The 21,071-nt window shown below is 37.7% G+C and overlaps 1 protein-coding gene across 3 annotated transcripts in view; it reads right to left on the bottom strand.

The window, feature by feature from the left end:
* The window catches only part of LOC131692813 (multiple PDZ domain protein-like), a 240,523-nt gene that overhangs the window by 6,971 nt on the left and 212,481 nt on the right, over positions 1-21,071 (bottom strand). For all 3 annotated transcript variants that reach the window (XM_058980100.1, XM_058980101.1, XM_058980102.1), the window contains 3 exons: positions 4,085-5,438; positions 2,749-3,857; positions 2,517-2,687 (listed from right to left, as the gene is read on the bottom strand). In XM_058980100.1, the coding sequence (XP_058836083.1) occupies positions 2,517-2,687; positions 2,749-3,857; positions 4,085-5,438 (2,634 nt within the window). The remainder of the gene's footprint in view (positions 1-2,516; positions 2,688-2,748; positions 3,858-4,084; positions 5,439-21,071) is intronic.

Raw genomic sequence — 21,071 nt, 5'->3', positions numbered from 1 at the left:
GGATAATATCGCATACCCTTAAGCTATATAAGTGCTTTGCAAATTTGGATCAAAATAGTCCCACCAAATGACTAGAACTCAACTGTGTTCACTCTATTTGACAGTTATTGTGTAAGTTAGCAAGAAATAGTTCCAGAAACATTTTATAACCTATTTCAGATGGTTGAAAATATTTACTTATCTTCAATCATTCTTAATATCCCTACCATCTAAAAAACATACTTCCCACTCGGCTCCTTACTCTTGATCACTAGTAAAACCCTTGTAGATCATGCTCTCAATGCTATTTGAAAGTTGTGCATGTATTCGTGTCATTATTCTAGCTATAAAGTGATTATTCAAATTCAATATTAGTAATAACTATGCGTCTCCGTTCACAGTTTTTTTTTAATTTTGATTGCTTATCGCAAGTTTTCGCAAAACTATCACATACTCATTTCAAAGAGAAAATTAAAATTTTTCGAATGAGTATAGTGTGATCGCGGGCATTCACAGGCGTCGTTGTTGTTATCGCATTAGAAGTTAGAATTCAATAAAAATTCATGACAAACAGTTATCTAAACACTAACTAAACCAACTAGTGACTTATTACGATGTAATTTTATCACACGGATAATTTTGGTGAAGTAATGCAATGCATAAAATCAACCATTTCTTTGAAAAACGAAAATAACCGGATGTAGTTCCTATGGTCAAATTATGCAAAAAACCCTTGAATTATGCCCTTAAAAAGCTGCCAAAAATTCATTTTACGTTCAAATCACTTAAAATTTCGCAAAAATGTCTCTGGTGGCTTAGCTGGTAGGAGAAAAATACTAGTGAGAATATCGCATAACATTCATACATGGACTTAAGTCCGGGCTTGTCCCACTGTGCGATCGAGCTAAGAATTTGCACAGTTGTTCTAGGAACCAGATGGTACCTAAAAAGTTGCTCGGAGCTTGAATCTAATTTTTGTCACACCCTACTGTAGATGTGTCAAAATAAGCCAGTGTTTTTATTATATCTGGAACCATCTACCGACAAATCTACATTGACAAATACCTCCAAAAGTGACTTGAGGTCTCATGAAGGTCTGACACTAGCTTTGTACTACTTTTGCTTTCCCAAACAGTGATAAACACCTCAACGCTCCAGAACTTCACTCTGTTAGAAAATTTAGGGCCATAAGAAGCTAAAACTTCATAAAATCGCACTCCTGGTCATTTCTTCAAATTTATCCAGTGCAGTATTCTGCGTCACTCTTTGAACCGCTGATATGGTATTCGGTCTTTGCAAGTATTGCTCTTCTCCCATACATTCTTCTTCTAGGCCGCCGATAGATCAAGAGCCCTTGTCATTGTGTTTATCATACTTATTACGCATAATAAACATGTCGTTTGCAATTTGGCAATTATGGAAACGCGTCTGATAGGGAGAGTGGAGATGCCAACTTGTCATTAACATCACTGAGAACTGACATACAAGTAAAGTTTTCAACTTGTGTAAGAAATTAAACTGTCGTTTTGAAATGATAACAGCAAGTAGCAACTTGCCACTGGTCGGCGCTTCGATCGGACAGCAATCGCTATACGGAACTTGTATGCAAACTTGGATACAATGTCGACTCACGCATGCAAACCTGTATGCGATGGTGATTTTCAACGTATTTTCATTTAAATGTTTACGCAGGTTTTTCGGGAAAGTTTGTTCTAGCTTATATGTCTGTTCTCTGTGTTAACATTTCGCAGTGAATTTCGTCACATTCATTTGGGACATCTTTTAAACTTTTTGTAGGCTTGCTTTGTACTATTTTGTTTTTAATGTTGTTATTGTGCAGTGTAACAGTGTCTTCTGTTTGCTTTTGTGTTGTGTGAAAACTAGCGAATATCGAAATCGAGTGAACTTCTGCGTTAGGTCGAAAACCAAAAATTTTCCACCGAACGCAGCGCCTTCTGTATCTCATTGTCTGCATTCTCAAATCGGCATGCATTATGGCAAGTGCATGCGATCATTGCGCGAAAACCGTTTAATCGGAGTACGATTTTACCGAATGCATGGGATTTTGCAAAAATGTGGTGCATATGCAGTGCGGGAAACAATTTAACAAGCCGTTCTTCAAAAAAACTTGCGCGAAACCCAAATTTATTTTGGATGTGCAATGAATGTGTCAAGCTGATGAAGTTTGCTCGAGAAACCGTTTCTTCGCTTGGATGTGTTATCGTTGCTATCGCTGGGAAAATGGATGACGTCTGTGCTGAAAAAAGGCCGAGTTATCCAAAAATAAACAGCAAATTTAGCGCCATGCCAGAAAGGTTTCAATAGCTACTCCGATGCGGTCGATTTCCGGTACCTCTCGACTACCTCAGAAACCTCGTCGTGAGGATGGCCTTATTACAACGAAAATAACCGCCGTCACAAAAACAACAAAGGACGTCAAATCACTACTGTCCCATACTGATTTGATTTCGTGTTCTACCAATTGTACTTTCGGTTAAACCGGACATGACTATTTGTATACAAATTCCTATACTTACCAGCCATGAGATTGCCATCCAGAGCCGCCTGTCCACTGGGAAAGACCGTTTTAACGTAGATACCCATATTCCCTTTTGGGGAATCCCTTCCACCGACGATACTGAAACCTAGTGACTTCATACCTATGCCTTTATAGTACGTGACCGATAGATAGGTGCATTTGTGAATTCCTACAACAAAAAGTTGACACTTAGCTGCTGGATAACGATCAGTCAAAATAATTCTCCGTACCTTCAATATACGATGATCCTTCATCATTTATCAGTATCCTCACACCAGACTCGTATTTGTTGCTATCGATCGAACAATCTAACTCGTCCCGACCGCTTATATCCTGTTCCGTTTTGGACCGTTGGAGGGAACCTCCATCGATCGAATCTGTATTGGCCTCAACTGCGGTTACTTCACCCGCATCTGAAGTTAAAACCGTACCGGGTTCGGTGCAAGATTTCAGTCTGATTCTTTGTACTGTCTTTGGAATATCCTCTGGATTCTTGATTTTGATGGAGCGATAGTCTACGTTTGCCTGACGATTACTGCTGCTGACGCTACCGAAGGGAACATTTCGTCGAATGGTGTCGGAAATTATTTCAACCATAGTGACCGGACGGGCCGAAAGTGCACCGTTCTCACAGTCGTCATTTTCAGACAAATGTGCGATCGACGAATGACGACTAAGGTTACTCTGGGACACGGGTCGATAGAGCGTATGAAGTCCTGCCTCACTTGGCTGAGCACGGTTTTGGAGCCCTTGCGGAACGATGATAATATCATCGTCACTATCTTTGATGACCCGCTTCGAACCAAGAATCTGCGAATAGCCGTTCTTACCCAACGCTTCGCTCCGCTGCTTGCTTAGCATTTGCCATTTTTCATCATCACAGATAGTGTTGGAAATGGAGATCCGATTCGCGTATACCGGAACGTAGTCCGCCGGTGCGTATATGGGTGTCATTGGGAAAAAAGACTTCACTGATGTTTGCTGCTGTTGCTTGAAGCGTCCGTTCGCGTTTGGTGTTGAGCAGTTAATAAGGGTCGTGGATCCTGGCACAAGGCCAGGCTGGTGCTGCTGTCTCGGGTTATTGCCATTGGTCGTGTTTTGCCCACCCGCACCGTTGACCTCCAGATCGGTGACATGCTTACTTGCGGTAGCGTCAATTTTGATCTTCCGGTGCAGGTCGGCGTTGAACGTAGTTAGCTCATCATGCGCAATGACAAGGTCTACAATATTATTAACGAACGTTGATAGTATGCGTTGAACCGTGCTGGGAGATTGCAGACCACGTAAATGGTGTCCGTTTACGTTGACAATCTCATCACCAATCCGCAGGCGCCCGTCTCTGCAAAGTTTACAAATGGAATATGTTATTCGAAGGAGCTTGAATGTTTGAGGTAATATGGTTTTTTACATTCGAAACTACAAGAAGTTTGTTAGCAATAAATTCTAGAATAATCAGTGCTAATGATATTTTAAAGCTATTAGATTATTGTAGATAATCCGGATTGTAGAAATAACAATTTAAAATTATAGACGAAGGAATAGTATGTAGGATATCGATAAGCTCACCTGTAGGCAATTCCTTCCGGATCGATTTCCGTCACCAGATACCTCGTTTCGCAGTCTCCCTCGTCCATGCTGACCGTCTGTGGCGTTAGTTCAATTCCCACTACCTCATGCGCTCTATGCTTTTCCAGCTTGATCTGTCGGAAGCGCCGTCGTACCGAACTACTTTCCAGATTCTGCACGGATACAACGGAGCTGGTTGAAGACAATCTTCGGCGGCTACCGAACATGTACGATTGATCTTTGTTGCGTATGGCATCCGCATAAGAGTCTATACTCGTCGTGCCATTATGCACCGTCAAGCTGTTTCCAGCCGAAGTTGATCCACTTTCATCCAATTTGTCCTCGGCATGTCTACCGTCGCTGTCATAACCGGATTCGTTACTGCTTAGACAACTGCTCAGTCTTTGGTAATTACCGACGAAACTCGGATCATCGGTTAATGTTTTTATTGAATTGTTGCGAGCCATCGTTCCCAGTTCGCAGGCCGTAAACGATTTCGAGTCGTTTCCGGACAAAAACACTTCTCCGTTGTCGGATATGTTCAACTGAGAATCAGTTATCGAGATATTATCCAGTTCGGAACGTAAACTAATCACCGATCCACGATTTCCGGAACGAAGCAGATTCTCTCTAATTCGATTGTAATTGATTACAGAGCCTCCGTTTTCTTCTGGAAGAACAGACAACTTGGAGCGAAGAAAGGCGTACGGAAAGTGCGTTTTCTTCGACAGCTGTTCTTGTGATGCGGCTACCCGCGCTATATCATCACAACTGGACGATTTTGCTGCTGGAGATTGCTTTGGAGTTGACTGATCGTTCGGTGAATTGTTGAGATTGGTACTGCTAGCTGCATTTTTGTGGTTTCCATTAGCCAGATTGATACCTTCCGTCGGATCGTCACATTTAATGTATGAAGACGAGTTCAACTGACTGGTAGAACTACTTCGGTAGAGCACCGAGTGTCCATCCATTTTGCCCTTGCCAACGTAACCAGTTTGGGTCGGCTGTGACTGATTGGATTCTTGTTTTGGTTGTTGTTTGGACGATTGTTGCTGTATTTGTTTCTGGATTTGGCTGGAACGATGATTCAACATTCCGGTTGATCCCATGCGATAGAAGAAATTTTTCAGCGTTCCTGAGGAGCGCTCGTTATTCAGTTTGACCAACGGCTCATTTGCAGGTTGATACGCTTTCAGCGGAATCGTTTTGCTTTTTTTGATGGTGTCTGTATTGAATATGGATACGCATGTTGGCGTGTTAGTTGGTGATGGGGGCGTCGTCGGAAGTTTCTGGGCATCACTGCCCCGGCGTAAAAGATCGAACTTTTTGCCCATTTTCCGACCCCATGTGAACACTGAAAAAAGAGAAAACATATTTTAGAGTTATCAATAATGATTATTTTTATAACTTATAGTTTTTATAAGTTTTTTTTGGAACGTAGTTATATTTAACCCGGCATTTGAATGATAAAAATAAAAATTTTAGCGCAAATGCTATAGTTGGGAATTTGTTAATTGAGGTGTTTGTTGAGTTGAGAGATTGATAGTCAAAATATATCATATCTAGAGCCCTCTAGTTAAAGTTTGGCAAAGAAAATATACACCCATGTTTTTTTACGCGGTTTTTTTGCGCGGCTTTTTACGAGGTTTTTTTAAGCGGATTTTCCAATTAACGCGGTTTTTTTACGCGGATTTTCCAATTAACGCGGTTTTTTTTACGCGGATTTTCCAATTAACGCGGTTTTTTTACGCGGTTTTTTTTTACGCGGTACGTATCCCCCGCGTAAAAAAAAACCTGGGTGTATCCAAAACGAGCAGACATTTGACGTATCCATCTGCTCGTTTGGATAAGTTAAAGACATCTTGGTCAGTCTCTTTCAATGGTATAACATTTACGTTCAGGGTACATGCTTTAAAGGCTTGTTTCAACACAAGTAATGTTCAACTGTGACATTCTAATTTCTGCATGATCCAAGGCCAGTCAATAAAAATCTCTTTTATTCCACCTATTTTTTATTATTTCGACTATAGAGGTTTTAACCTTAAGGTCATCCACCTCTTCGGGTTAGAAAATTTCTAACCCGATGTGCGGGGTCGGGACTTGAACCCAGGTGCGCTGCGTACAAGGCAATCGATTTACCAACTACGCTGCTCCCGCCCCTTTTAATCCACCTAGTAGTGCAATTGCTTCTTTGTCTGACATAAACACTGAAATTTCATGGTTGGTTTTGTTCAGTATAAGTTTGGAAATGTCAATTATTTACATTATTATTATACATAGCGCATATGTACAAGAATCGAAATCAATATTGATGTTTGGGAGAAGAAATATGTGTAGTCCTGCGAAAATTTGCAAAATGTTAGTATTATGAGTAAACTGCAACTTACGAATGTTCAAACCCTGCTTTCCTCTGAAGATGAAGAAATATCTCTTCGAAACGTTGCACTATGGGGAGGCGTGGGACCAAAAATCGAAAACCATATGAACTCCAATTCAATTCTATTTTAGACTGAGTGTTTATATATACTATAATTAAGGAAATACTTGGGTATCTCAAAGAAATATTCGATTTAACTGGGTAATATGAATGTTTGAAGATGAAAATTTTGAAAACAGACAATCCACGTGATTTTTTTTTCAATTTTTCGTCTCGCTGTTGAATTTTCAATGAAACGTATGTTAAAATTTGTCATCTGAAAACTAAGTTTACCCGTTTTGTGATAATATTATTGGAAATGCACATTAAGGAACAGTACAAGCTCAGTCGCTTGCTGAACGGAAAGCAGAGCGCATCGGCAGTCAGTGAGCAGATTTATCATTCAACAATGACGACTTGTGATGAGTAGTAACCCAAGTAGCAATTCTAGTTTTAAAGCACACTACAAGTGCATTCTAAGTTTTAAGAAGGTCTTCAAGAGTACCATAAAACTTTAATTGCTACTAGGGAAGTATGCTACACTGACTGTGGAGATACACAACGTTCGCCGTACAATTGGCAACTGAGCTTGCCCAACCAAACAAACGTCAAAAGCCATGCTCTCCCTTGTTATGTTCTCGTTTCAAGCGCACATTTTATGTATAATCTCGAACGCAACACGTGCCCAAGTTCGCCTGTGCGGCACACCTAATTTGTTTGCGGTTGCATTGCATGCGTGATTGATGGTAATATTGCGGAACGACTAAAACTTTCCTTATCAATGAATTTACGCGAATCGATGGAAAGCGCAACGAAGGCTTATTATTTACGTTCGATCCATGGATCAGGGATGCCAAGTATTTTTCCAAGAAGTCTGTATTACTTTTCGAAAAAGTCTGGAATGGTCCGGAGGGCCTATTTGTTTGAAAAAGCTTCTTTGCTCATCTATGTGCAGTATGTGTTGTAATCTACTAATGAAACATATTTGTATGTTAACAAATATAATATGAAAATTCAGTAATTACGCTGCCAATTTAACCAATTTAAATGCTCAATTTTCAGCATTGAGCACATGAATTAATTTTAAGTCTTGAGAGTTAAGGCACAAATCCCCGACTACATACGGGGGACTTGCCATTTAAGCCAATATATTCTGATACTTTTCAAATCGTCTGGATAAATTTTATGAAATCTGGATCAGACAAACATAAATCTGTATATTTTTCCTTTTTTATTAATGACTTATAGTGAGTCAATCTTTTCCCTTTTTTATATTGTAACGACATATAATTAGCAAGGTACTGGAAGGTGAAGTATTTTTCAAATATTAAGAGCCATAGTACTCAAGGAAGAGCAAGGATTTCAAGTAAGAAAGTTTAGAAAAGCGTGGAGTAGGGTCAATGAACAAGCTTAGAGTTTCCTGGCTACTTAACTCTTTGTCTTCTGCAACGCAGGAGTCAGGATCTTTTGGCATTAAATGCGAATCACCTGAGTCTGCGGCATGTCCGGACAAGCGTAAAGTCAATTTAATGGCTTATGCTGTCGGAACCAGCCCGGGGACAACTTGACAGATAGTGCTTGTTTCATATATGTACCACCGATTTGATGGTGGCGCTAGTATGCCTTTTCTGTACGACTACCACGAACAACGACACGAAAAAGTTTCAAGAGAAAAGCGTGTTTCGTTGCGTGTGTTATGAACGCCGTCAATGCGGCTAGAACAGCATTTAGAAAAAGCGTATTCCAAAATGTGGATAAAGAAAAATATTATTAGAGAATAAATTTATCCCTGATTGGAAACCGTCAGCAAAGTTACATAAATCTTATTACAGATTTAGCTGGAAGGTGTTGTTTTTAGCAGACGGCTCTCTTCCTTCCTAAAAATGTTTTGGTTTTCTTGTTGTGTGAAGTTTGTAATCGGTAAATCATTGGTGTTATAAATGAAATATAAATGAAAAACTTTTTGGCCAATGAAAGTAAATCACCAAGCTTAACAATTCGTGAACCTGCGACATCTTGTTTCAAGTTCATTAAGAACGTCAAGAATTATAGCATTTTGATTGGGAGAATAAACAATATATGTAGGATTTTCTACACATTTAGCAAAATTGGTTTTGAATAAAATTTGTGTGCTTTTATCAGAATTCTGGCATCAAACCAGTAGTGCCCGGTTTCAGCAAGAATGCTGCCAGGAATGTACAATTTTGTTCGACTTCGGCCAGAGTTTTGTTCGACTTTTGCAATAATTCTGTCCGGAAGATGTTGCGATGGTTTTGGTATGGATCCCTTCAGAATTATTCTGGCATTTTCCTCGGCTCTACCGGAGGATTTCATGCCTTAGGAGATGTTGATTAGTTTCGGAAGATTTTCGGAAATTCCAATATAAGTGGTAGTGGCTTGATTTTGAAAGTCATCTTCTTGTATTTCCGAAAATCGATTGATTTTCTTTCGGATTTTTTAAATTCCAAATGGAATCTATGTTTCTGTTTAAGTATGGGGGAATGAGGACAGTTTCTAATGTGAACAGCGAAATAAATTTGATGAAAGAAATGCTTAAATTGATTATTTTTTAGATATGGAAAATAGTAAATGGGATGCGCCTTTTTCAAATTTTGCTCCATTCGAGCCGCCATGACATCACCAAATCACCACAAAATTTGCTTATGAGTTCAATATATGGGAGCTGTCAAGTTGTCCCCGGGCTGGTCGGAACCGACCGAAACTTCTTTTCATTTGCATGAAGAAACTCTAATCGAACGAACGGATCGTTCTGATTGCCGATGGACCTGCGACACATATGGTAGGAGCAATCAAACGAACGGGTCGTTCTAATCCCGGATGGACCTGAGTCCCATAGTTAACACACCAATCAAACGAGCGGATCGTTCTGATTACGGTTCATCTCGCGAAATAAATTACACTAAATTTCAGATATTTTCAGATACTTACTAGCGACATTCTGTCAAAGTATTTTTCTTCCTAACTAGTAATAGAAAAACTGGACTGCGAGAAAATTCTTGAGTACTCCGCGCATTCTTCAAGCATTGTAATAATTTTCGACGCCATTGTAATAGCCCAAACTCAGGTACGACCGAGAATGCCTCACTAAATGACGATTTATTAGTAATCCTTTCTTTGCCTACTTGATCATATCTGTAGACACTACACTGAGAACACTTCAGTTGTAGTGTCAATGGCAGTCACAATTAGTAGTCTTTTCGTGGTATTGGTTTGTATAGGATTCATTAATCCATATCTCTGGAACGAGAATTCTGAACGAAACAATTCGCAAGCTATAAGGATGACTGGAAAGAAAAAGCATTGTGATCACAACGCCTTAACTTTTTGTCTTCTATCGCAGTAGTCAGGACGTTTTGACATTTTTTAACGCGACTGATACGAGTCTGCGACATACCCGGACAAGCGTAAAGTAACTTAGCACTTTATGCTAATAATAATGGGATTTTACTAAACATTTCAGAGCTTTCTGAAAGGATTCAGTAAATTAAATCATTATTTTTTTTTTTAAATCCATTCTATAAATACATTCTTTAGTTCATTCATTTGATGGATTTTATTCGTTTTGGTTGTTTTATTTTTTAATATATGACTAATATTAAATATATGATCATTTGATTTTAAAACCTTTATTTCATTCAGCATTCTTTTTATTCATTTTGTTCATTTGAATTCATTTTGTCTATTTTTTTCGTTTTTCATTGAGTAAAGCCATGTCAAGTGATCCTCGAATTTTTCGCTAAATCACCGATCTTCATGAGGTATAATTTATTGTATTGGGATTATGGTGATTAGCTTTTGGTATAAATATTTCGTTACAATTTCTTTTTTTCTTTAAGATATTAACCCTTAAACTTTATTGCATGATAAAATTGAAAATTTTATATCTCAAAAACTACTGAAGATAATTCAATGAATTTTTGCACACTTATGGAATGATATTTGCACTATCTTATAAAAATATTGTTGCTTTATAATTGTGTAAATAACGGTACTTTGCATCTATTTAAAATTTTCAATTGTATTTTTTCTTGTGTTCTTCACGCTAAAAAAATTCAAAACTAATGTCAAATTATGCGAAAATCTTTCACCTTCAATAATCTGTATTGATATTTTTTCATTTTTGTTCCTATCGAGAGTTATAGAGGATTTTGTAACTGTGCGCTGTTTCAACGCACGGCCCACTTTGATGCAGCCCGCGAGAACGTACATGTCGGCAACGCCGCACGTCGCAACGTCCTAATGCGCATCGCTTTGAAGCAGCGTATCTCATGTTCAAAATTGGCATCTCTGAGATTAAAGCAAAAAGACAAGCTTTTCTTTATGGATAATTGAAAGTGATGTTTTCTGAGTAATTTGCATGCTCTTTAGCGTTATTATATTGTTCAAGAGTTATTTAAGTTTCTGTCACTCAATACCTCGGACAAATGCGCTCGGTTGTTGCCAGCCGATGAGCAAAGTTGAGCAGTGGGCATGTTTTAATCTGCGTTGGCATATTTTTCGCAAATTGACATACTTCACCACGTTTTATTTACAGTTGGTTCTGTCTAAGAGGTAGCACGGTATATTGTGAATCTGCGAGTGCGAGTGAGAAAACGTTTTGACGTTTGTTTTTGTTTCGATCGCACTTAGGTGTTTCCCATATAGAGAGAACTCGACGAAATGCTATATTATCTCAAGATATACAATATTTGCTCAAAAAACATTCGATTGATTTATGTTATAAATATCGGTCGATCACACGAATGATGTATTCCGTTAAAAAAATTGCATAAATATGTTCGTCGTATCTTGTTTTTATGGCATCCATGTGGAGTGATAAATTTAAAAATTATATTGGTCAACACATGTGTAGCATATGTCGTAATGGGCGCAAAAATACAACGAAAATAAATATGAACATGAACAAAACACAATTTTCCTTAAATTTTCAATTTTACATCCCGTGTTTATAGTAATGGGTTCCTCTATAACGCGTTTACAATATAGGAAAATTTACACGTTTAATTTTTCTTCTTATAGTGTTTGCCAAAGTAATGGAACTGGAATATTCGATGACTCAACAGGTACATTCGGAAAACTGTAACGATGATTTTGAAATAAAGAACGTTGATGATTAATTGAAATTCGACAAAAGTATCTTACCAGAACTTGGAGAACCACCAATCAACAGAATTAACAGAAGCAATAGTGATAAAAAAAACCCCAACATCGATGCGATTGAACAACAGATTTTATTTAAACTTTTTTCAAAACACACATAGTTGTTCACTCGGTGAAAATAAAAACGTGAAATAAAATGCTGTTGGCATAAGATTTTCCACTTTCATATAGTAATGTTGTAGACTAAAAAAGAATTTGGATATAACGTAGATGTATTTTGACTAACAAAAGTGTTTTTAAAGATGTTAATTGTTAGTAGCGTTAAATTAAAATAATAAAAAATATATTAAACAATTATAATTTTTGTTGTGCACTTCAGTCAAAAAATTCAACGCATCTCAAAATATCCGGAAAAAATCACCTTCGATAATTCGTATTGAAAAGTTTGCCCTTTTGCGCTAATCGAGAGATATGGTTTCTTTTAGTCATGCGATGCGCACTTCCCACGCGATGCGCATTAGGACGTAGTGACGTGCGACGTTGCCAATATGAACGTTCTCGCGGGCTGCATCAAAGTGGGCCGTGCGTTGAAACAGCGCACTGTTACAAAATCCTCCATAACTCTCGATAGGAACAAAAATGAAAAATTATCAATACAGATTATTGAAGGTGAAAGATTGCCGCATAACTTAACATACGTTTTGAAAATTTTTAGCGTGAAGAACACAAGAAAAAATACAATTGAAAATTTTAAATAGATGCAAAGTACCGTTATTCACACAATAATAAAGTAAAAATATTTTTATAAGATAGTGCAATTATCATTCCAAGTGTGCAAAAATTCATTGAATTATCTTCAGTAGTTTTTGATATATAAAATTTTCAATTTTATCATGCAATAAAGTTTAAGGGTTAATATCTTAAAGAAAAAAAGGAATTTTAACGAAATATTTATACCAAAAGCTATTCACCATAATCCTTATACAATAAAATATACCTCATGAAGATCGGCGATTTTGCGAAAAATTCGAGGATCACTTGACATGGCTTTACTCTATTGCATTCTGACCAGTTTATTCGTTTCGTGCATTCTATTCATACCATTCATTTAACTTATTTTATTCACTGTTTTCATTTTATGCGTATTATTTATATTTTCCAGTTCATGATTTCATTCAGCATTTTCATCAGTCGTTTGTTTTTTTCATTTCAACCAAATTATCAATTTGGCACAAATTAATTTATCCTGTTGTTTTTATAACTGTTGTAATATTTCTTAGTTTTTTTTTTATTTTAATCATTCAATTCAATTTATTCTGTTTATTCTTTCCTCATTTTTCTATTTACTAATTCTAATTATTTTCTTTATTTTATTAGTCTTATCCATATTGTTTTTCAGGTTTGATTTATTTTATTCATTTCATTTATCTTTCTTATTTTATTCCTTTTTTCTATTCATTCATGTAGTACATTCATCCATTCTTTCATGTCATTCATTTAATATATTTTATTCATTTTGTTCATTTTCATTTATTTAATTCATTTTATAAATTATGTTTATTTTATTAATTTTGTTAACCCTCCGGAACAGGGTTGTTAATCGATAATTCATCGTCATCGTCGATAACGTTAACGACCCGTCAACGTCATCTCCGTTACTCCGTTGACGGTTATCGCGATGCATTTTGCGTTACTTTCCCGATTATTAAAGTTGAAGTTGAAGCGGATAACCTTCAATTGTTTAGAAATAAATACCTATTGAAGAAATTGTTGTTGGCAGTCGAATATCAATAGTTTTGGACATTTTTAATTCACAGGGGGTCCGACGATCCGTCAAATCCGGGAAAGTGTTTTGTATTGAATGGAAAGTTGTTGGCAGTTGAAAATCAAAACTTTTTGACATTGTAGTTCGTCCTTTGTCTGAATGCTCTGATAAGCTGAATGTATGCGATATTGTTTGTTGTTCGTACATCTGTGCGTATAAGTCGCCTAATATAAATTTTGGGTGAACCTATTATTTCAATTATTTGCGCCCTGCTGTATCTACTCTTTGCGCCCTGTTGTATATATACTGTGTGTGCAATCTTATATACACCGTAACAGTCGAAATCTTCATTTGTTTTGGACATTTTTAATGTACCGTCGGAAAATCAAAATATTTTTTTTCAACTTTTCGGGAAACATTTTCATGATGAAGGGCAAGTTGATGGCAGTTGAAAATCAAAAGTTTTGGACATTTTCAATTCACAGGGGAATCCTTGTGCACAGTGTTCCCAAAGTGGCAAAAAATGTGATCAAAATTGTTTTGATCACGAAAAAACAATTTTTGAGCTATAGTGTCTTCAGCAAAGTTAATTTATAAAATGCTTCGCATTTAAAAAATATTAGTTTGATGATTAATCCCCCTAATGCTGAGAAGCAAATCTTTACTTAATCATCTATGAAAATAAAAAAAAAAATTAGCAAAATTGTAGAGAATATCTTAAGCATTAACTTCGCTGAGAAGACTATGTGTCTATCTGTCGATTTTAACAGACAATTTAGGAGATTTCTATGATACATCCCTGAAATTTTTTTTTTCAAAATAACTTTTCTTGATGATTTTGTTTAATTTCAAAATGTTCCAAGATTTTGTTCTGCATAAGAAAATACACAATTTTTATAATGCAAGTTTGTTTGTATCTCTTACATCTTTGGAGTTGTCGTATGTTTTAGTGCCCAAAATAAATATTTTGGCATGGAAACCGCGAATTTCCGCAGTCGAAGCTATACCAATACGAATCTGCAAAACAAACGCTATTCGGGCTGGTCATTCGGGAAGATGAGGAGTGCTTTGAACTACGTGGAAATAGGGGAGCCCGCGAGCGCACCAGGGCGACCTCGGTCGCCAGATGGCAGCGTGAGTGGGACAACTCCTCGAAAGGTAGGTGGACTCACCGGCTAATACCTAGCATATCGAGCTGGGTGGGAAGACCCCATGGGGAAGTTCACTTCCACCTGACACAATTCCTGTCAGGCCATGGCTGTTTCCGTCAGTACCTCCACAGGTTCGGGCACGCGGAGGTCCCAGTCTGCCCGGACTGCCCAGGTGTAGATGAAACTGCCGAACACATACTGTTCGTATGTCATCGGTTCGACGTCGAAAGAAGAGCAATGCTTGACGTCTGTGGCTGGGACACAACCCCTGATACCCTTATTCAGCGGATGTGTCAATCGGTGGAGAAGTGGAACGCAGTCTCGGCTGCTACCATCCAGATTGCCAGTAGGCTACAGGTAATCTGGCGAACCGAGCAACATACGACGGGCACGGCTAACTAGTGATTGGTTAGCTGGAGCGAAAAGGCCAAGCGCAAAATAAGAGAGTGAATGGTCTGTTCATGCCGAGGCAGGTTGGCGCAGCGAATGGCAACCGCGTAAGGGGTAAACCCAGCCATCCCGAAGCAAGACAGAAGAGTGAGTGTATAGGCGTATAAGTGGACTGCCTCATGCCAAGACGGGAGGGTCGTAGCGTAGTATGTTGGAACTAAGCTATCGATGCCTCATGGCGTGGCAGAGGAGTGAAAGGGTGAGCATCCAAGTCAGTCTCACACTGCATGTTAAGGGTGAGCATAAAAGTCAGCCTCACAGGTTGGTAGAGGCTAGCATAAAAGTCAGCCTAGCAAGGAATGAAAAAGGTGAGCACACAAGTCAGCATCGCATGGTATGTCAGAAGTGGGGCCTAAGAAAAATGTCCCACATGGGATGCCAGGGGGAGTGACAAAGGTACAATAGAGTGGCACGATTGAGAGTGAATCAGGTGATAGGGTGAGCACCCAAGTCAGCCTCACATGTATGGGTAGGGCGAGCACAAAAGTAAGCCTAGCAAGGAATGAGTAAGGTGAGCACACAAGTCAGCCTCGCATGGAACGTAAAAGGTGAGCACAAAAGTCAGCCTCATGTGGGAGTGTTTGAGAGTGAATCAAAGTGCGATTGAGAGAGCACCCAAGTAAGCCTCATACAGGATGTATGAACGCGTGAGTGAGAGTGAATGAGTACATTTAGTACAGCCATCCCCCCAGAAGTAATACCGAGAGGTAGTTCCTGGGAGGAATGATGGCGGAGCCCAATGGAGTTTTGTCGGTATTAATGGCTGTTCACCATTCGAGTCCGACACGCCCCCAGTGCACCCCGTGCGGTAGATTGGACCCTACCAATAGCACGTGTACTGGGCTAGGACATAAAGGTCTTCTCCATTGTAAAAAAAAAAGCAAACGCTATAAAACTATTTATCGCATACTGTTTTTTGCATACTGTCTTTTGCATACTAAAACATACAGTGAAGACTCAATTTTATCAGCCCCTGATTTTGTCAGTTTTTTACCCGATTTTGTCCGCATCACATGAAAATCCGTTTGGTGGGCTCTAGCAAATCGAATTCGAGTAAATTCTTTCTTTGGCATGTTCTCCTTATCTTAGAGATGCAATATATGCAAAAATAAATATACATATATATTTTTTTTTAAATTGCCACTCTTACAGTCTTATATGGGCAGTGCAAAACCTGTAAGATTTTTTTACTAAATGATCAGAAAGGGTTATGAGGCTATATCGAGGGACTAAAGGAGAATATTTTAACCGCTGCGGTTTATTGAAATGAAAGAAAAAATGTGCCAAGTTTGTCAAAACGGGGATTTATCAGCTTAAATTTCACCAAGGGGCTGATAAAAACGGGTCTTCATTGTACAGTAGGATTCCGTTTTTCGCAACAATTTTATTTTTTTCAGTTGCCCACAATACCACTTTTCCAATTTGCTGAAATTTATGTAGATTAACGCTCCGCTTTAAACTCATTATTTATGGTCCATTTTATATAGCCGACAACACTCCCGACAGCCGGCTGTCCGGAGTTCAAGTTGTTTTACATTTGCGGATCCTATATAAAGTAAAGTATTTAAACTCCTTGTACATGAAAATATATTCTCAGTCGCATCGCTTGCTTGAGGCGAATCCTGACTAACAACCCATCCACAACCCAATCCGTGGTACTTATGGGAGTGTCACTGAGTCGGGGCCTTCCGTTAAGTAAGTACCACATCAACACTTCCTTTCTCATCCCAAGTTACGGTAAAGATGGTCGGGGCCAGCAATGGTGGCTCTCAGGCGAAATTCTCGCTTGGACTGGATCAATTGTTATTCCCAAACAATGTTCCTCAAGTAGTCTGGCTGGAAATGAGAGTCATCAGTCTGCAATCTACGAAATATACCGTGCTTACGCAACGCAACGCAACGCAACAATTTTATTTTTTTCAGTTGCCAAAACCGGAACCGTGCCAAAAAGGAACCTTATTTTTAAAGTTTGGATTTTCAATTTACGACTTCAAAAAAGTTTCAAGGATTTTTAATCATATGTGAAATGTAACGAGATGAAAGAAAAAATAAGCAAATTCAATTTTATTCATCATTTTATCAAATTCAGACGTCGTACAGCGGGGTAAGCTTTCGACACTCAGAACCTCTACCGCCCTGGGTATATATGCTGGAGGATTAGTGTCTTTAGCAAAGTATCTTAGATGGAAATGATCATTATTTTGACAACTTTAGTTTTGATCTAGATAAGTAGAAACTGATCTAGATCCGTTCTATCTTTTGATAGAGGTGTTCTATCAAAAAACTTTCTTTGGCAAAGTTGTTTGTTTTGATATTTCTAACACATGTACTGAAGACATTTACACTTTATAACCTATGTAGATGGCGCTACATGCCATTTTTAAAAATACTCTAGAAAATGAATTTTAACATTTGTTTATGAAAAATATATTTAGAAATAAATATTTTATTCATAAATCTCCGAAAATATACAATAATAAAAATGCTTCAAAGAGTTATAAATGTTATTATGACATTTTAAGATTGTTTTCATCAAAAATATTAAAAAAAAATATGTTCCACAAAATTTGTAATAACCCACGAAGCGGCAGCTGGAATTTTGTTTGTGACTTGTAGAAACATTTAACTTTATAACCACAAAGAGAAAAAAGTTGGGTAAGGTGGGTCTTTTGCAAACAAATGAAATGAGGAAAAAAATATAATTCAAGTGAAATAGTTCTTACTTCGCTAGAGAATTTTTGAATAACTATAATATATGCAAATATTTTCTTGTTTTTGACTTCAAATATAATATTTCGAACTGAGAATAAATTTATCAAGTAATTTTTAAAGTAATCCTATTCAAATGACTGCTGAGTCTAGTCCTTTCTGCAGTTTTCCAAAGTGTAGTTCAGTCATAAGGCTGCGATTATTCTTTGCAAGAAATGTTTATCAGTCTGTTGTCAAAATAATGCTCATTTTCATCCAAGATACTTTTCCGAAGACACAAATCCTTCAGGATACATACCAAGGGGGCTAGAGGATTTGAGCGTCGAAAGTAGCATTCTGCCCACTGTGCCATCCTGTAGAATTCTCACAATCTTCGCGCACTTCTCGAGTGCAATTCCCCTCATTACGAATATGTAAAATAGCATTTAATTCGAATCGCTTTTCTTCGGCCCACTGAACGTCAAAACTTGAACAACTCACTGAATGGTAGTGTTGATTTCGCTCCTGGGGCTGTTATGTCTTCTTTCTGAAAATTATTGAACAATTTTGTGTAAAAAACACAGCTCTTTTAAAAAATAAATAAATTTATTGCTTCTCCATAACTAACCAATCGTTGCTCTTTCAAATGGAATTGATAAAAATCACTTGCAACTTGTCCATATTATACATAAATAATGCACCTCTACACTTATTGTAATGATTAAATACAACACGTATAGTGTAAAATATAGGTAACCCTTAAATGCATAACACTGTTTTAAAACAACATTGCGAAAAACATCTCAAAATTATAACAGTAATGTATTGAAGCTATGAGACAATTTTCACAATATTAAAAAAAATTAATTTGCGCCTTTGAGGGTTAATATGACTCCCATGTTTGGAAATGAAGTCAAATGTGATATCAATTCATACAAAAAATATCTATTGCACATTTCTAAAAGACTTATTATGACCAACAAAAATGGTGCCAAAAACGGAACCCATTTGTTGCCAAAATCGGAGTGTGCCAAAAAAGGAGCATGCCAAAAATGGAACGTGCCAAAAACAGAATCTTACTGTATTTAAAAACCGATTAAAACTCAATTATGAGGCCGTTCATAAATTCCACTACATATTTAAGGGTAAAAGAAGTAAGTATGTCATTCAAATTCGGCTTAAACCGATTAAGGTGTATAATCTTTCGCCGTGATTTTTTGGAAGCTAGTTCAGTTTATAACCCTTTTTCGTTCGGAATACCAGAGAACGGTCGTCGATACTGCAAAAATATTGCTGTATTTTCTCTGCAAGCGACTTGGTTCTCAGAACTTTCCAGTAAACTGTCCACGAACCAAGATTATGGAAATCTAGCCTTATCAAAACATCAGTACTTTTAAAACATTTCTTGAGATTCCACGGAATGTAAAGGAATACCTTATTCTGGTAAATGCTATATGGTACGACAATAAAATGGAAGTCCTCTGACTTCCCACTCATCTAATCCAATTTCTGTTCGTTATCCAGAGAGAACCAAACAATATCATACCAAACCCACTGAAACATAGGACGATTGAGTGAGAAGGGATTAAAAAGAGGCACGTGTAAAGATCTTTTAACAGATCATCCTTCAGCGCAATCAAATAGTGACCTTGCTTGCACTCGATAAGTATTGAGACTCGAAGACTATACAATGCACCATGGGCCATAAATGGTTTTTTGGTCGAAAATCCAGAACTTATAAACCGTACTAGACATTCAGAATCTTTCGAACAAATTCTCTACAATAAGTGCCTTTCATTTTGGGGACAACCAAATTAGGGTGGCTCTCTCGATTTTTGAAATAAAAAAATTATCTCCAGAATGGCAAAAGATAGGAGAATAAGAATTGTAGGAAAATCAATTCTACGTAACTTTGTTAAAAATGTCGAAACTCTATCTTCAACGGTTTTCGTTTTTCAGCGAATTCCCTTGTTTTGTTTAGGGTGGCTCTTAAATTTTTTTTAACATAACATCATTGAAAAAGTGGCAATCAATGTTATGACCATTTGATAGTACTTTAAAAACACTACAAAATAAGGGGTGCATGGTTTGTTTTCTAGCGATTCTTCACGTGGAATGGTTGCCCTTCCCAGCTTTTTTCTTTGATTTTGATCGTTTTCCCCATTTTAAAGGAATTAGAATGAGCACGCTTCTCGCAACTACCAGTATTCACACTTGATGTTATTGTAAGCGACCCAATTTTCGATTCTCTGAAGATCCGAAAAGATCTTCACTAGTCAATGGTTTAATCAAAAAGAGTTGGAATTTACAATCTAGCTAAGTCCATACAAATTAAACCATTTGTTACCACTTATTGAATATCAAAAAAATGTTTGTCATGCCAATTTGTTGTGAGCTACGAAGACGGGATTAAGTAGCTTTCCAACATAGAAGTTTGCTTCATGGAAATACGGTTCTTGAACCTATGGTAGCTTTCCCTTCTTGCAAAAGGTGGGATAGATTAATAGTTCCTGTACGTTTATGCTGAAGATTAATTTGTGCTACTTGAACCATGGTCGATCAGAGCATTGCACATTTCATCTCCGGTACTTATTGTACAGCAACTAGAAGATACCAAACACGTTGACTTATAATCACCTATAGCGAAACCCGAAATGGGCATTAGTGACATGACTCTCATTTGAATTTCACGATTTGCGAAGAAACAAACATCCATTGTGTAAAAGATTCGCTTAACACAGCAAGGATAATACCCACAGCACTCCGTGCGCGACTGGCATGTTTTAATCATTCAGTCCTCGGCATGGAGAAACACTTTCCAGTTGCTTCTTACGGCATGGGAACTGGATCCTAATGGATCAATTCTTGGCTGAAATACTTTGAGAGATTTTAGTTCGCCGGCACCAAATACACTCAGCATCGGCGTTATGTATTTACCATTCGATTGAAGATTCGACGCGGTGAGTATCATGACCACCTAGAATCACTGGGTTGGTTATCATCTCGATTGAGACCCTGTGCTCCCGCTATTACATTTGGCAACTATAACCGGACACACCTGCAGTGTTTGTTTTCTGAGAGTAAGTTTTCATATAGTTTTCATCTCGCATATGCTGGATGCCAGAAACGCTCTTATCGAAGGGTTAAATTTACAGGCATTCGCCTAAATTAACACCTTATTGAATGATACTGCTTTACCACCTCCAGATTTTTTGATGCATTTTTGCTTACGGATGTTATACGCACCATTCTGCGTCATAATGTCCTGCCAGTTGTGCCGCACCACCCTTTGGACGTTATGAACTCCGACGTTTTGACACGGTATATCCCAGGATAAGTCTATTCCTTATATATACATCAAACTATCTCGTGAACCACGCCCGACATTGTACCCTA

This window comes from Topomyia yanbarensis, chromosome 3 (assembly GCF_030247195.1).
Source record: "Topomyia yanbarensis strain Yona2022 chromosome 3, ASM3024719v1, whole genome shotgun sequence".
Classification (NCBI taxonomy): Eukaryota; Metazoa; Arthropoda; class Insecta; order Diptera; family Culicidae; genus Topomyia; species Topomyia yanbarensis.
The sequence above is the reverse complement of the archived record's forward strand: the minus strand, read 5'-3'. Positions and strand labels throughout refer to the sequence as shown.